Raw genomic sequence first — 18,254 nt, 5'->3', positions numbered from 1 at the left:
GGTTGCAAAAACTAGTACTTTTAGTGAGTGAATGAAAAGTGGTGAGGATACAAATCCCTGGCAAATGGTATGTTATACATAAAATCATAAAATGAGATTATTGAATGCAGGAAGCATCAATCAAATGAGGAAAAAACAAGCTAGTTTGACCTTGACAGCCCTTTGTACAAATCCATACATCCTGAGATAATTGTAAATATTTCTTGGATATTGTGAAATATTTTAAATAGAAGAGAGACTTGGTCCACTCTATTTTGAATGTACTTATATGGACAATACGAATTGGAAAAATTTATTATAAACAATTAGGAAGTTATAATGAAGTAGATGACCATACTGAGAGTTCTGAAAGCTGACATGGGAGGAGGAAAGTTTTACCACTATGTTATCTGACATACTTATTGTCAGGTTCTACTCTCTTTGTTTGGTTCCCAGGTGGATCGTCAACCTCAGTTTATTCAAGGATACCGAGTGATGTATCGTCAAACTTCAGGCCTGCAAGCTACAACTTCATGGCAGAATTTAGATGCCAAAGTCCCCACTGAACGGAGTGCTGTTTTAGTTAATCTGAAAAAGGGTGTGACCTATGAAATTAAAGTTAGACCATATTTCAATGAGTTCCAAGGAATGGATAGTGAATCCAAAATGGTTCGTACCACTGAAGAAGGTCAGTACCATTATACTTTCTGTGTCTCTTTTTTTCAATCTTTCTTTTCTTCTTTTCTTTCCTTCTTTCCTTCTTTCTTTTTCTCTTCTTCTTTTTTCTTTCTTTCCATCCTTCCCTCTTCTTCTTCTCTTTCTTTCTTCTTCCCTCCCCTCTTCCTTTTTCCTTCCATCATCTTGGCATTTTAAAAATCTTGATTTTTATAAATCAGAGGTTTTTCTATGCAACCCAAGTTGTCCTATAATGCATGATCTTCCTATTCTCTCTTCAAAGAATTAGAATTATAAACATATACCACCACCTAAACTTCACTATCCAGATTTTCAATGTAAATCCAACTTAATATGACAATGACGTCAATTTCTTTCCCTATTCCTTGCAAGAACAGAAGTAACTCACATGAGGCTAAATCGAAGGACTGTCATTTTCTTTCTTAATTTTAGGAATTTAGGAACTCTAAAATGAGAATGTAAATGAGATTTTTTTCTTAAACATTTTGTGATAGTGATCTTGAATTGTATGATTATTTTCCCCAGATTTTACATGGAGTTAGCTTATTTTACTTCATTGAAGGAAACCCAAGAACACAAGAACTTCATGGTGACCAATCTATGCATACACATAGGCACTAGCAGTCTGATGCATAACTTGAAATTCAGGTCACTTGCATATTTTTGTATCTGTCTTCTTCATTCCCTCCCACTGTTTATTTATGGCTATTTTAAAAACATTTTATGATAGACCTGAGACTAAATGGCATTTTTTCCCAGTCCATTTACTGGTGTTATTTCACTCAGTTTTAAACTGTTGCCATCAAAGTTGAAAACGAGATGACCAATGAAACCAATTTTGTGTGCATACACAGAGTCTTCTGTGTTACTATCTCTTTTTAAAAATGATCTACAAAAGAGATTTAAGAAAATGCATATTGATTTTGATAATAAGTAGATAATCATTTTTACTTAAGAGATTTTTTGTTACAGATTGTCTATAGTGTGATATACAGGAAAATATCATTGCATTATTTTTCATTGCCTTTAAACATTTGGATAAAATGGTTTTAATTCAATGTAAATTTATAAATGCAATGCATCTTGGTCAGTGCCAGCCCTCCAATATTCTCCCTTTCTCCACAGAGAAATATACAAGATGGTTTTTATTTTTGTTGTTGTTGTTGTTTTTGGCCAGTCCTGGGCTTGAGCTCAGGGCCTGAGCACTGTCCTTGGACTTTCTCACGACTAGAGTTCTACCACTTGAGCCACAGCACCACTTTGAGCTTTTTTCTATGTATGTGGTACGGAGGAATCAAATCTGGGTCTTTGTTCATGCTAGACAAGCACTCTACCACTAGGTCAAACTCCAGGCCCTGATATAAAAATTTTTAAATGTTATTGGTAATCTACTTTTAGGATATCTGGAAAAAAGAAGAAATAATAATAAAATTAATAATATTTTTGGTCACCATTACATTTTACCTCATGTTACAAACTGGTACTACTAAAAATTAATAAGAATATTTTGGGCCACCATTACACTTTACCTCATGTTACAAATTAGTACTACTAATGAGTGATACTACTCCTAACACAGAGTATTAATTTTGACTTGCTTTCCCTAAAATTCGACTTTTCCTTGAGATTAGATATTTGTCACTGCTTAATCTCTGTGTTTGGTGGCCTGGTGATGGTAACAAATAGAACTAAGTTGCACTGTGTCTGTGAATGATAGGCAGTGATTTGGTTTTGTTCACATTTGTAGGAAGAAGCTGAGCACTGGAATAATTGAGCTGTCAGGAGGCAGGCCTTGTGTTCTCAGCAAACTAGCAGTAAGGGCAAGGAAGAGCCAGTTTCAAAAATGTTATTTTACAGGGCAGTCTACTTAATAACTGCCAGGGAGGTTGGCAAGAGGTCAGATTTATGTCCTTGTGCCATATTTTGGAATTATATTGTCACAGTAAAGAGCAAATATTTCAGTATATGTTGGTCTGAAAGCTATATCTCAATGTGAACATAATCACGCATCCATCATACATATAAAAAATATAGAATCCATTATCAATTTGCCTTTTAAGTATCTGAGGAGAGGTATTTAGAATATTATTAAAGGGGTAAGCTCTATAGAGCTGTAAAATAAACTACCCCTATAATTTTACAGAAAGTCCTTCCAAGATGAGAATTTCTTGGATTTTTTTTTTTGGTCAGGAAAGATTTTATATTGCACTCTGGTTTTGCTTTTTCCATTTTTGTTAAACTCAGAAGTTCCCTGAGCAGAGAAGAGTTTTTTTTCATTTGTTTGTTTGTTTTTTTTTTCCTGGCAAAATGAGTATTTCTTAGCTCTCAGGTGCACTGAATGGAACCTACTGCAGTTAAATATTAGGAATGACTTCTCACTCATCTGTCCTCAGCATGGTGATAATTAGTTATAGAAAAAAACAACAAAAGAAGAGAGTTTTGTGGGAAATCAGAATCTTCCCATTTCACATTTGACCCAACATGAACCTGTTTTCATTTTTTTTTATCAGCATGACCCGTTCTCTGTCCATATAAAATAAATTTAAAATTTTAAATTATGGACCAGTTTATAATAGTAAATACCTCCCACAGGATGAAAAGAAAGCCATATTTTCAGTGTTGATATGCTTCTGTTTTTTATTTAATAAACACAAATCAAAACAATACAAAAAGTCTGCCAATAATGCTAGCATTGGGAAATAATGTCTCATACAAAGGTGGAGTTTGTCTTCTGAGAAAATATTGGTTTGGAGCCATATTTTTGCATGTGTGGTTTCCAGAAAAACAGTCTGTTATTGTTGGAATAATCAAAATTTCTACAATCAAACATATCTGGGCTCCTATTCTGAACTGCTGTTTGGCTTTGATAAGTTGCTTACAGTAGCTTGTTACTTTGTATGTAAAATGAGTTAATAATGATTTCTATCCCTTGTGGTTGTTGTTGGAATTAAAAGTGACATGAAGCTGAGTGCTCGGTGTATAAAACACATTCATCACAATTTAATTGTTAAATGTATGGAGCATACATTATCTGATCTGGTGCATTCACTTTAAAGCTATGTATCAAGTTTAAAGTGTTTTTCTAAGACATTGTCCCTGTTGGATATTATATGCAGATTTTGAACTACTGGCCACTGAAATATCATGTCTTGATGTTATATTCATAGTCTGTAGGCAATGCTAATGCATACTACCATGACATACAGTTTGCATTTATGCCAATTCCTTCTTCTGCAGCCCCAAGTGCCCCTCCACAATCTGTCACTGTGCTGACAGTGGGAAGCCAAAATAGCACAAGCATTAGTGTTTCCTGGGATCCTCCTCCTCCAGACCACCAGAATGGAATTATCCAAGAATACAAGGTGAGTCTATGTGAAGAAGGGGATTTCACAGACATAGGCTCCTGGAGGAACCTCAGTATTATAGAAAGGAGGCATATCTTAGGAGAACTTTTACTCAGTTTCAGTACAAAGGGACATTATTACTTTGTATGGTAGGTGGTTAAGGAAAAATTAGAATAATATTTCAAGAAAAATACAAATAAACTGGCCAGGTACAGATCAAAACCGAAGAAATTATCAGTGTAGGAGGATTCAAGAGCTTCAAAGAAATAGAGTGATGAGATTCAAGTCATGTGTGTAGCCCTCATCCCTGAAACTACATTATTTTAATTAGAATTATCAGACATAAAATTTTGTTATATGGGCAGGCGTGGTCAGGAAATAGGAATTGGTATTACTGATCCTGTACTATATGATGCTTTTATCTATCTTTTTGAGGTTTTGTGAAATATTTGCCTTGAAAAAAATGCAGCCACTGAAATGAAGAAACTTAAAAGTAATAGTTCCTGCGATTTATAATGATTTGTTCATGTGTAAAAACACTACTTCTGTTATTTCAAAAGACATCATCTATGTCTACCTTTGCAAAACCAGATATTGCTTAATTGTTTTGTTATTTGATATTGTGTGGAAGTAAAACATCTCAGTAATGCGGCGCCCGGCACCCCTGACCAGCAGGGAAGAACGGACACCACCCGAGGATCCTTCTCGATCACGCTTTTAATGAAGAGCCACTTGGTTAAAGGGAGAGCTGAAGCAGAGGGGTGCGGGGCAGGGAAGTGCAGCTGCTTATAAACAATCAAGGAACGCGGGACTTTTTCCATTGGCTGCTGTGCTGCTAAGGTCATTTTAAAACTCGGGATTGGTCAGGCCTCTGACGTCATACGCGCAGACGCAGCGGAGCGAGCAAAGGCTCTGCACTCACACACCCACTAAGGGGAACTAAGAAATTTGTATACAATGAGCGAGGCAGGGGACAGGCGCCGTCTTGTCGGCCACTCTGGCTCCCCACACAGTAAGCTTTGGGAAGATACTGAAGTAAGCCAATTTTGTTATTAGGAAATATTTCTAGTTAAGCATGTTGGTATATTCCTTTACTTTTAGCACTGGGAAGGCTAAGGCAAGAAGACCATGAGTTTCATGCCAATCTGAGCCATACCTTGAACACTCGTGGCAAAGTAACAACAAAAGAAAGAATAATATACTACATAGATTCACTGAAAGAGGTCTAGATAATGTACAATACCATCACAACTTATGATAAGAATCCTCTTATGCTGGTTGCCCAGTAAGATAGGAATCCTATATTGGTATTGTTTATATCTTTGCTAAGTAAGCTTACTATGTGAAATTTGACTGAATAATTTCACCTAAAAATTTGAGAGTGAGTTTTATTTCTAAATCATAATAAAACCTTAAAGATAAACTTTATCAAGCAAATAGATAAACTAAATACCTAGGATTTTCATTTAGATTTGTTCTCATCACAATATAAGGACATATACCTAAGAATAAATTTCTATTATATAGCTTTGAAAGTTTTATTGATTTTAGGAGATTATTGAAAATTTGAAGAAGTAGCCCCAATTTGTGTGTGTGTGTGTGTGTGTGTTTGTGTTTTAATGAGTTTAGGGATTCTTTTTCCATCTATGACTAAGTAACCTAAACATGCATTTTTCTAAATATTGATAATGTGCACAAGATAATGAATTTTTCTTTATTTATGAAAAATCTAATTATATACTCATCATACATATATATATATATATATACATGAGGGATAGTTTTCAATAGTAGCACAAAAGATGTATGTAAATAAACACTCAATTCATAGAAATTACTTTGCTACAAATAATTAGTCCCATACCCTTTATAGACATAAAATTAAGTATTCCCGTTTGTGCCTTCATGTAGATTGTGAAATACTATATAGTATGATGCAAATATATATACATTTATAACATTTGTAGCACATTTCTACCTTCCTAAATGAAATATATCAACTTTGCTTTGAATTCATAATGAGAGCCCAGCTTCTTCAACATTGTATAAAGACTTCCTACAACTTTGCTCTCATGCATATGTGTAAATAATTTTGAATAATATTAACATTTGTTAGTGTCAAGTGAAAATATTGGCTTACTTCATTTTAGTCAATAGCTATAACTTGGGACAATTAATTTTGTTAACTATTTCTTCTTTTTTATGTAAAAGAAAGTGAGTTCATACTTTCTTCAATGAAATATACATTATTTTGGTATATTCCTGTTTGCCTCAAACCACGTAACTCACAATCATCACGTTTATAATAGGGCATGTAGAAGAAAAATATTGATAAGGTAGCAAAAAGAAATTATATGTTTTAATCCATACCAAAATGCTGTTTTCAACCAAAGACTATTTTCAGAAGTATTTATTACAGGAATCATGGTGACTTCAATCTCTTCATTAGTTTGTTATCATGATAGTAAGACATAAATGAACATGGCATTGTTTTAGCTTATCTTACTATTTTTCCTTTAGCATGTACACGTGTAAATACAGACAGAGAATAAGTTGTAAAATGTTATTTACAAACATCAGTATAAGCCCAGAAAATAGAACGGATCACTATTAACCAATATTTAATTAATCAGAATGATCAATTATGATTATAAGAAAAGATAATTTTATATTTATTATGTTTTTTCTATTTCTGTAGATCTGGTGTCTGGGAAATGAAACACGATTCCATATCAACAAAACTGTGGATGCAGCCATTCGCTCTGTAATAATTGGTGGATTATTCCCAGGTATTCAGTACCGGGTAGAGGTAGCAGCCAGTACAAGTGCTGGGGTTGGAGTAAAAAGTGAGCCGCAGCCAATAATAATTGGTAAGTATCCATGTCTGCCATCCATATTTGACGATCAGCTTGTAGTAAGGTAGATGCTTTTGAATGAACATGCTAATTGTAAATGTGATAGGACAGCATGCACCATGGAAGCGTGGATTAGATACAAGTGTTTCTTACAAAAATAATTGATACATAGCCAGGGGCTTGCTAGTGGCATTTGCTTGTGATTCCAGCTACTTAGGAGGATGAGATTTGAGAATCACATTTCCAATCTAGCCCAAACAGAAAACCCCATGAGTGTAACCAGCTAAAAGCCAGAAGTGCAAGAATGCCAGCCTTGATTGATAAAGGCAAGTGAGAGCACTAGACTCAAAATTCAAAACAGAATATGAAATGAAGAAAGTAATGAAGAAAGCAGAAGAAAGAGAAAAAAGAAAGAAAGAAAGAAAGAAAGAAAGAAAGAAAGAAAGAAAGAACAAATGAAAGGAAGGAAGAAAGGAAGGAAGGAAGAAAAAGAATGTCATTGATTCTATATCCTGGAAGTCCTTTCACTTAGCATCATACTATATGGCCTTATATATCTAGGTTTTGCTCTACTGTAAATCTCTGCTACGAGAGCCCAAGGTTTCACTGATTATGACAAATGAGAGAAACCACTGAGCCTATGTTCCTTTGAGTCTGGCTTACTTCATTTAATATGGTATTTTTTTTGAAGTCTTTCCATTTCCTAACAAATGAGGCGATGTCCTTCTTTCTGACAGCAGCATAGAATTCCATCGTGTTGATCCACTCATCATCTAAGGGGCATCTGGGTTGGTTCCATATCTTTGCTATGGTACTTCATTGTGCTAGTGGATTTAGTATGTCCTTGTTTCTGGACAATTGGGTAAATGCCCAGCAGTAGAATTGCTGGGTCATACGGGAGCTCTTTTGAGGAACCACCATACTGCTCTCTATAGTGGTTGAACAAGTTTACACTCCCACCAACAGTGAAGTAGTGATCCCTCCTGGCCACATCCCTACCAGAGTCTGTTGTTATTAGATTTCTTGATCATAGACATTCTAACAGGGGTGAGGTGGAATCTCAAAGTTGTTTTGATTTGCATTTCTTTTATGGCCAGAGATGTGGAGCATTTCTTCATGTGTCTATAGCCATTCTTATTTCTTCATCAGAGAAGACTCTCTTTAAGTCTTTGGCCCATCTTTTAATGGGATGGTTCTTACTTTGGAGTTTTGATATATTTTGTAGCTGTTGATCTATTTTAGATATGAATACATATAATGAGTGATTGTTGTCCTTACTGTACTATTTTATCTCTCATATCTTTTACTTTCCCTTGGTTATCTCATATTGATATGGTATTTTACCTTATTATCTGATATATTGTATATTTGCGTATTTGGTTATTTGAAATAGGATAGGGAAGGGGGAAAACAAGATGAGGGGTGGGGGTAGAGGGAGAGAAATGGGAACCAAGACAAGAGAAAGGGTATCAATGTTTGTGAAGTAATGCACCTTCTATCTGGTGAATACGATGTAACCCGTCTATCAATTACAATAAAAATGTATGAAAAAAGAATGCCATTGCATGGGTACTTGCATCTCCAATAATCTTATAAGGATTGTAATCACCAAGAGTTTAAAGCCTAAAAGGTGACTGAAAAATTTTTTTGATTTCAATATCAATTTTGGTGCCACTGAAATGAACAAAAAGAGATGGTTTCTGAAAAGGAGATATTTCCAAGTTATACACTTGTCTTATCCAATAAAAACATCATAAATTAACCATAAACCATCTAAGAAAATTGCAATCCATGTCAAGTCTACCAAAAGGAGAAATAGCTATTACATACACTTACCTTTGTTACATTAACTTGTTTTCTATCACCACAAATTAGATTACTTTAGTCTTGAAATACACTTAAGTGGAATCCCAAGTGTCATTTTACTCTGTTTACTGTTTATGAGAATCACCCAACTATGCAGTGTACAGTTCAAATGATTTACTGCTGAGAAATTTCAGTTGTCTGAATAGGACTTCTTTTGTTTATTTGCCTTTCTTTTTAGGAATGCATACTCGTTTAAGATTTCTTGAGACCACATTTTCATTTGTTTTGTAGAAATACCTACAAGTAGAATTTCTAAGTGAAAGGGTTCTGTGCTTTAACTTTGTAAAAAAAAAATGCTGACACATTTCCAAATTGTAAATTTTCTACATCCAGCTGCAAGGAACAAGGACATCCTGTGTTTCTACGCCATCACCTAGAGTTGACCTTGCTGATCTTTATAACTGAACCCCATCTAGTTCATACAAAAAAATGATTCCTTATTATTTTAAGTTGAATTTTGTTTCAAGATTAGTGGGCAGGCTTGCAGATTTTTCTTCAAACATTGGCCATGTTTTTCCATTCTATTTTAATATTCACTTGTTTCATTACTAATTAGTAGAAGTTGTTTAATTATTCTGGATAAAAAAAATTCTGTTATCAGAAAGCTATCTACCCCCACCCTCAACCCCTTCTCCTAGCTACCTTTCCTTCTTTCTGTCTGTAACTCTGAACTCTGGCCCATCACACCAGTAAGGCTGACAGGTTTATTTTGGGCTCTACCTTTCTGGCATTGCATTGATTAACAGTCTCAATGAAAGGACAGACTTAAGTACAGATTTCCTGTCATGGAACATCCTTCTTTTGAGAGGCAAAATCCTTTCTGCTTTCCCCTATTTGCTTGGCAACATCTTTAACTAAAATTTCTTCTCAAAGATTATAGATTAAAAAAGTATTCAAAGGTTTTATAAATCATTTTTTATTTTGCTTATTGAATGAAATGACAGATATATTGCTCATCTCTCAATAATTATTTCTGTTATGAAACATTTATCTCATAGAGGCAGTTTTATCATTCAGTCTCAATGTTAAATTCTTTGGATGCTCTGACTTTTCTTTGTATTTTATATTAGAGATACTGAACAGGTATAGGTAAAGTATTACCTTTTCTCTAAATTGCCTTTCCTCTCTTAATTAGTCATTCAGACTAAATTAATTCCTTAACCTGAGGGTAACCTAAAATTCCTCTCTTCTGAGATTTTATGAGCTAAATTGCACTATACAAGAAACAGAGGTATAGCCAAAATGACTTATATCTATTTTCATAAAATATGTGTATTATTTCCTCTTCATAGTATATAATTCATTTTCATAAAATGTACATATATATTGCATATTTATGAACATATATGAATAGAGGGAGAGAGAACATTTATACCACTTGGAAGAAAGTTATTAATTTCTGACTTTCAAAACTATACCTGAGGTTCAAGGGTAGTGGATCAGGCTCACCACTTGAGAATCTGAGGCAAAGCAATTGTGTTTCAGTTCAACTTGTTCTAAATAAGGAAACCTTATCTCAGAAAAAAGGAAAGAAACAAAGGACACATAGGAAACATTTTAAAAGGACAATTTTCTCTGGTAGTTATGAGATTAGAAAAAAATAGCTATAGTTCAGATAGATAGATAGATAGATAGATAGATAGATAGATAGATAGATAGATGTAATGGATTTATTGATGATTCCTGAAGAACAATATTTCCCTTCAAGTTCATTGTATTTACTCTTTCCTTTAGTAATAAATTCACAACATAATAGGGTACATTGTTTTGTATTGTTTGTTTTTTTGGCTAATGATCAACTGAAGGTATTTTGGAGATCTATTAGAAAAGTCAAATAAAATATTGCTGTTATGCATTATCTCCAAACCTGTATCATGACAATGACAGGTGTGTATGGCACAATTTTATAGTAAATTTAAATAATGAAGTTAGTTCCTTGAAATCTAATAGAATGCCTTATTTAACTCTTCCGTTATTTGAAAAAGACTGGGTCTCTAAATAGATTTTAAGTACTTTCTAATTTATTTTTAGTGAATCCTGTAAGTGAATTTTTTGTCCTAGGAAATAGCAACAATATAGTTAAGTGATTTTTTTCCATCTCTATTCAGGTAATTAGAATACACAGTGCTCACAAGGTAATCATAAAAATAGAATTGTATTATTTGAAATGAGTGCACATGCACACATAAGCAAAGTTCAACCCACAAATGGCTATTTGTTCTCAGGAGATTTATTTTGTTTTAATAACCACTGTTGTACTAAGTAAGCCTTCTAATTGTTTCTTTAATTATCTTTCCCTATCTATCTTCACATCTTGTCTGTACCATTATCTACAAAGCCTGTATTCTTTAGATGAATAGTGATTTATTGATAGCTAATCTTTTATTCTGTGGCAATTTATGCTTTCCCTATTGTCTCTTTGGTTCTAGGTCTTTATTCCAAGTGACAAGCTCTACTTCATTTCCTGTGGCTTTAAGTAAATCATATATTAGCATTTGATATAGTTTATAATTTTAAATTTGTCTTATGCCAGACCTTGTATAGTTTAATACCTTCTCTCTCAGCTTAATCATCATTTTAAAAAGTTCACCTAAAGAAGTCATTAAGCAAGTTGGCACTACTTCATGCAGACTAAAAATCAGGGTCATTCTTCTCTGAAGTCTTCTGTGGGAAAGTGACTTTTATAGGAAGTTCCTTTTCATAATTGTTTATCATTAAACATCCAGACACAAAAATATAAGCAATATGCTCACATATGTGACCATAGCATGGTACCCAACGAATAAATGGGTATTGATATACACTTTTAATTATCTTGATTTATAACAAGACAACTGTTTTTTTTCTAATAGCTTGTCATTTTCATGCTTACTTTACATCAATAGTAATGTGTAGAATGGTTGTGAATTTTCACAGTAACGAGAGAATCAAATGTGATGTGTCTGATTAATTTTTAGCCCAACAAATCTTCATTACACTCCAATGGATGAGAGACCCGTATCTATCTATCTATCTATCTATCTATCTATCTATCTATCTATCTATCTATCTATCTATGATCTATCTGCAATTCAGGGTCATGACAGGTAGATTAGGTGCCTGGGCGTTGTCTCTGAGCTTTTCAGCTCAAGGCTACCTTTCTCCTACTTGAGCCACAGCTCCACTTCCAGTTTTCTGCTGGTTATTTGGAGATAAGGATCTCAGGGAATTTTATGCCCAGTCTGGCTTTGCAGGGCAACCATCAGATCTCAGTCTCCTGAGTTTATATACCTGAGCCACCAGCACCCAGCAAGGTGCCTTCTGCTACATGCATAACTTAATCCAGCTGACAACAGTTTCAAAATAACGATACGCCTAGGCTGACATAAACATCCTTAACTATGTAGTATATGGAAAATAAGAAGTAATTATTCATTTGTTCATTTATTTATGAATTTTGAACGCAGGATTTTGAACTCAGCCTTATGCTTGACACACCATCACTCTGCCATTTTTACCATACCTATCTTAATTTAATCATTTTTCAAATGGAATTTCACGTTTTACTTTCTGACTACAGTCCTCCTACTCATATATTCCATGTAATTAGGGTTGTAATTGGTAAAATCCATGTATGATGTATTGATTGAGATGGTTCTTATGAACTCTCTGCTCAGACTGGCCTGAAACTTCAGTTTTCTTTTTTTTTTCGCCAGTAGTGGGGCTTGAACTCAGGGCCTGAGCACCGTCTTTGGACTTTTCTCAAGCTTAGAGCTTTACCACTTGAGCCACAGCACCACTTTCAGCTTTTTCCTATGTAAGTGGTGCTGAGGAATTGAAATTGGGTCTTCATGAATGTTAGGCAAGCACTCTACCACTTGGCCAAACTCTGGCCCAAACTTCAGTTTTCTAATTCCAACTATAACGGGATTAGTACTATGAACCATTGCATCTATCTAAAGATATATGCTATATTAAGTACATACTTTAATATATATATATATATTACTTGTGAGTATACTAAGGAAATGTTTATATAAGTGAATTTGATCTTTTTTTTTTGAATTTGATCTTTAGATCTGGACCAGCACAAACTTTCCATAATGCTATATAAGTATCTATAACAAAATGCTAATGACTATAACAAACAAGCCTTCATTTTTACATATTTAGCAAATGCTTTTGTTATTTATTTGAACATGGGTGAGAAGAATGGGAGATATGTTTTCTACTCTTAACTGTCATTCAGAGATCTTGGGTTCTTCCTGAGAACTTAGAGAGGCATCACCTTCTGAGAAATAATGTGTTTCTGTCTAATTATATGAAAGAAAAATAATCTAGCATTGTCACAAAAATGTTATGTGTTAGAGTTTGGGCTTGATCAGTATTGGATAATATTCTTTCAGAATTTTTTCAAGCTGTGCTCATTTTTCTTATATAAAAACAAGAATAAACAATGTGTCTTGCAAAGTTCTCAAATCTAGAAAAGTTATCACTCATGTCTGAAAAGTAAGGTATCCTTTAATATTATATAGGTCACTATGTTGAATACAAAACTTCCACATACCCATTTGTATCTTTATGTACAGAACCTCAATGAATCTTCTCCCAAATACATAATGTATGTATTATTGCTGCCAACCAGACCTGAAAGGTTTAAGTTCCTTACTTAAGCTTCCTGCTTAGTTAACTAGTCAGTAGCAAAGAGAATATTCCGTGACAATCTCACATTCTTATGTGGGATATGCTAAATATGGTACATATTTAATATACATGTGTAGGAAATATTACACATGTATGCTATATTTTATATATTGCATGTTATGTATTATATATAAGGATAACATTTGTATTCTATAAACTGAAAAATTACATCTTAAAAGTAGTTCATTACATACTGAAAATATTTGATATTGACCTTTAAAATAAAAATCTCTGGTCTAAACCTTTTCATACTTGAACCAAGTACTTATGCTTTTGCTCTTTTATTTTATGATGCTCCCATGATTTTAAACCCTAGTGAAAGGTAGATTGATATTTTTCTTAATTCTCTCTGAGTAGTACACTTACATACTACTAGAATAATCATAGTCCAAATTTAAATATATCTTTTAATTATAATGACCTAATATTAATTTTAAAGTTGCTCTTTTTCTTCAGAGCTCAATTGGATTATCAAATTTATTTCAGACAGTATAAGGTCATACTCCTATATACTGTTTGTGGCAGTTTAATTGTACACAATGGCTAATTTCTTTGAAAGAATATTTTCATAGATGTTACTGTTTTAGGCAGTAGTTTTCATGTCTGCTATAAAATTAAAGTATACTTGTATGAATAAGATATTTGATAGGTTATTAGGTGTAATATAAAATAACATTTCTCTTGTAACCCAAGCATTTGAATATGAGTGGTGTCAAATCAACGCATGTTAAATGTAATAGTTGCTTCCTTTTAGAATACTAATATTAAATAACTCAACCTATTTCAAGAAAAGTTGTTGTTTCAATTTCAAGTACTTATTTGAGTAGTTGTTTAGAAGGCTGAAAATCAAGAACTGGTTCTGAATCTAACCACAGAAAACCAAATAGAAGCAATGTCCTTTGCCACACTTTTTACACATAATTTTTTATTTATTTTTATTGCAATTAATAAAAGGGTTACTTGATATTTGCCAGATAGAAGGTGCATTAATTCACATATATTGATACCCTTTCACATGTCTTGGTCCCCATTTGCTTCTTATTACTAAACTTATAAAAATGCATGCCAACAGTTGTGATAAGAGCAGGCAAAAACAAAACAAACAAACAAAAACCAGATATTACTTGAGCATGAAGGGATTGCCTTGTGAATTGGGCACAACATATATATGTTCCTTTCTTTATTTATGGCAATAATACTAACTTCATCATTTTATCCATAGGGGGACGTAATGAAGTTGTCATTACTGAGAACAACAACAGTATAACGGAACAAATCACTGATGTTGTAAAGCAACCAGCCTTTATAGCTGGTATTGGTGGTGCCTGCTGGGTAATTTTGATGGGATTTAGCATCTGGTTGTACTGGCGAAGAAAGAAGAGAAAGGGTCTCAGTAATTATGCTGGTAAGAGACTATTTTCAGCTATGTGAACCACTTATCTTTAGGAATGTAATGAAATGAGAAAGAGAAATGGAATGGGATAAGAAGCAAATGATTTTGGCTTGTTTGGAGAACATGGTCTGTAAAATGCAATTATAAGCAGCATGCTTCAGTGCCTTGCTCTTGACCATATCGCTTTTTGACCACAGGCAATCTCTCTGCTTCTGAGTTCAGTGAAGCATAACAACAATACACACTGATAAAAGACTCAAATGTTTTCGCCAACTTGTTCTTCAGAAGTATACATAGATATGTACACAGGAAGACTTTATTTGATCAGAAGTAAGATGTTATTTAATTGCTCACTGATGATTAGAAACACAGCTTTTACTATGCCAGGATGCAGATTACACCAGAAAAATGTCCCAGATAATGAATATATAATAAGCAAAAATATCACCAGAATTTTAAAAAAACTGATGAGATATTAATTCATTGATTTACTATTCACTTCAATGGAATTTATATCTGAATGTGAGTCAAATAATTTTCCCAGGAGGAAGCAAACTGATAAGAATTTAGGAGATAAGAGGGAATAGAAAAGTTGCTAACTGATCTTAAATCTATAAGAGAAGTTTTGAAACATAAGAAATGATAGTTTTAAAAACAGTCAAAAACTTCTAAGGGAGAATGAGAAAGAGACAAAAGAGTAAAGGAGGAAGAGCAAGATAAAAGAAGCAAATAGAAGCAGAAAAGAGAGGAGATACAGTTGGTTATTAAGTTCATTTATGACTTAATACATTTTATTGTTTTGTATTACCACAACCACTATAAAAATAATACCCAATTTTTAACACTTTTTAGAATTTTTAAGAGAACAAATTTAACTTGACATTACTTCCTACTCACTTTTTAGTACTGAGATACTGTATTCAGTCTTCTATTATTAACAGGCAATGAAGCATTCATCAATGTCATTTATTCAGAACTTTATTGTTCTTACCAAATAGTAGAAACAGATGATTGAATGTAATATCTGATTAGTGAAAATTGACATGTGACCATTTCACTTGTTACCTAAAAGCACTAAATATGGTAACTTGATTATAATATTATGTTTTATGTCTGTATTTTATGAAGATAAAATCTCTTGGTTTCTGACCAGGATAACATTCCAGGACAATAGAAATGAGTATAACATAACTATTAGCCAGTGACATACATGCTATTCTTCTCCATTTTACTTTCATTGGCTATGTAAAGCCCAGTTCCTTATTCTTTGTCACTCTCTCAGTGTTAAATAATTGAGTATCTGAGCAAATACCGAATAAGGAGCAATTTCTCAGAGTCATTCACAACATTCACATTCGGCAGTATACCTACTCATTGGCAGTCTAGTCCCCATTTGTCTCTGAAAAGTGTCCATGAACCTATCCATTTAACCAATCCTTAAGATGCATTTCATCTTTGTGACACACTTATACCAAACTTACAAAACCTAAGGACATGGGCCGGGAGTTTGGCCTAGTGGTGGAGTCCTTGCCTACCATGCACAAAGACCAGGGTTAGATTCCTTGGTACCACATACCTAAAGAAAAAGCCAGAAGTGGTGCTGTGGTTCAAGTGGTGGGGCTTTACCCTTGAAAAAAACCCAAAGACAGTGTTCAGGCCCTAAGCCCAAGCCCAGGACTGACAAAAAAAAAAAAAAAAAAAAAAGGAAAATTGTTTATCCTTTCATCTAAGTTTATTGATATTAGAAGACAGTCCAATCACCTCAGTGCAAAGTTATAATATATCCCCACGTAAATTCTTGTTAAGCTTCCAAACTTCTTCATTTACTCACTTTTTTTTTTTTTTTTGCCAGTCCTGGGGCTTGCACTCAAAACCAGGGCACTTTTCCTGAGCTTCTTTTGCTCACGGATAGCAACAGCACCACCTCTGGCTTTTTCTGTTTATGTGATACTGAGGAATTGAATCCAGAGCTTCATGCATGCTAGACAAACACTCTACCAATGAGCCACATTTCCAGTCCTCAATCACTTCTTATAAATAAAATACTTCTCATAACTGGAAGGTTTAGACTTAAATAAAAATGCATTAGAAAGACTTTTCTTCTGTTTTTTTTTTCAATTTTTAACCATTCTTATAGAGTTAATATAAGGTATGTGTTGGTCACTAAGCTGTACATAAATAAAACATTTCCTGTTATCATTTATCATCTTGATTGATGCCTATCTGCTCGGGGAAAACCTGCAACTCAGAATGTGATGTGCCTTTCATATATTTTTGAAAAAGGCCAAATCAAAGACAGGCCTTTCAAAACTTTTGTGCTTGTTGATAGATGACTGACACTCAGAATGGATTTCTCTTCAGCTAGTAATTCACTTCTAGCAACACTATTCCTTTCTAAATAAGAAATGTTGCCAAATCACAGGAACCTACCAATACATATCTGACTTGTAATCATTACTACATATTTTCCAGACAAATAATCTATCCTCAACTTTTTCAGCTTTTTACAGTTTCATGCAACTGAAAGAATGATATTTTTAAATAATATTAAATGGCAGAATACACGTTAATCATGCACTCATATTTTTGAAATTTCATAAATTAGCAAATGAATCATTTTAATATTATAGAGATCTTGATGGACTATTTCCTGTGAAGTGTTTTTAATTGTATAGAATACACTTTGCATGTGTTTCATTGATATAGCAAGTTTTATAAAATATTGCTCTGAGAACCTTACAGTTTATAAGTACAAAAACAGAGTACTTTCTTCAGCACGAACTTCCTGGTTCCAAATATTATCTTAACCAACAGACATACCACAGAGACAGTGCCCAATGGGAGATTTAGGAGGATTTTGTGCGGGTGAAACTTAACTAAGGGTCTTGCACTCAGCTCATGTTGACAAAGCATCGCGCATGTTGACTTTATTATGCCTTTGACTAGCATTACTGTGGAAATTGTATTAAAAACTTACAACAGCAAAAGAGTGTACTAGGGGGTTCAGTTGAGTCATGTACACAGAAATACCTCAAGAGAGGTATGCGAGGAATGCCTGGCCAAAGCCCTTTAATGGCCGTTGAGCCAGAATGGTGAACAGGCTCCAAGACAGCGGCCAGGCCCCAACACAAGTTTTAAAGAGAATGGTGACACTATTTAGCAAGGCTATCCAAAAGCAGCTAAAATCCAATTTGATCAAATTTTTATATTCAGATCGTTGGGTTGAATTAGTGTTTATTCAAAAGAGGTTTGATCCACATTCTTATTTGAGAAACGAATTTTCAGGAAAAGGAATGAGTTTTGGCTGCAACATTATAGTTTTTATTCCAAATAGAAAAAGTGGCTTGGAAATAGACATTCTAAACTCTGCTACCTCAAAATGTCAATTTACCACATAGTTGTAGTTTTCTTTCCCTTTTGTAGTTCTGGCTGGCATGA

The 18,254-nt window shown here is 33.8% G+C and overlaps 1 protein-coding gene across 1 annotated transcript in view; it reads left to right on the top strand.

Moving 5' to 3' along the window:
* Positions 1 to 18,254, top strand: part of Robo2 (roundabout guidance receptor 2) — a 1,066,805-nt gene that overhangs the window by 994,386 nt on the left and 54,165 nt on the right. The window contains 4 exon segments of the mRNA XM_090347905.1: positions 436 to 667; positions 3,913 to 4,037; positions 6,718 to 6,889; positions 14,646 to 14,828. Coding sequence (XP_090204031.1) covers positions 436 to 667; positions 3,913 to 4,037; positions 6,718 to 6,889; positions 14,646 to 14,828 — 712 coding nt within the window.

The sequence above is a fragment of the Megascapheus bottae genome, chromosome 1 (genome assembly GCF_031878675.1).
Source record: "Megascapheus bottae isolate mThoBot1 chromosome 1, mThoBot2.hap1, whole genome shotgun sequence".
Taxonomy (NCBI): Eukaryota; Metazoa; Chordata; class Mammalia; order Rodentia; family Geomyidae; genus Megascapheus; species Megascapheus bottae.
The sequence above is the reverse complement of the archived record's forward strand: the minus strand, read 5'-3'. Positions and strand labels throughout refer to the sequence as shown.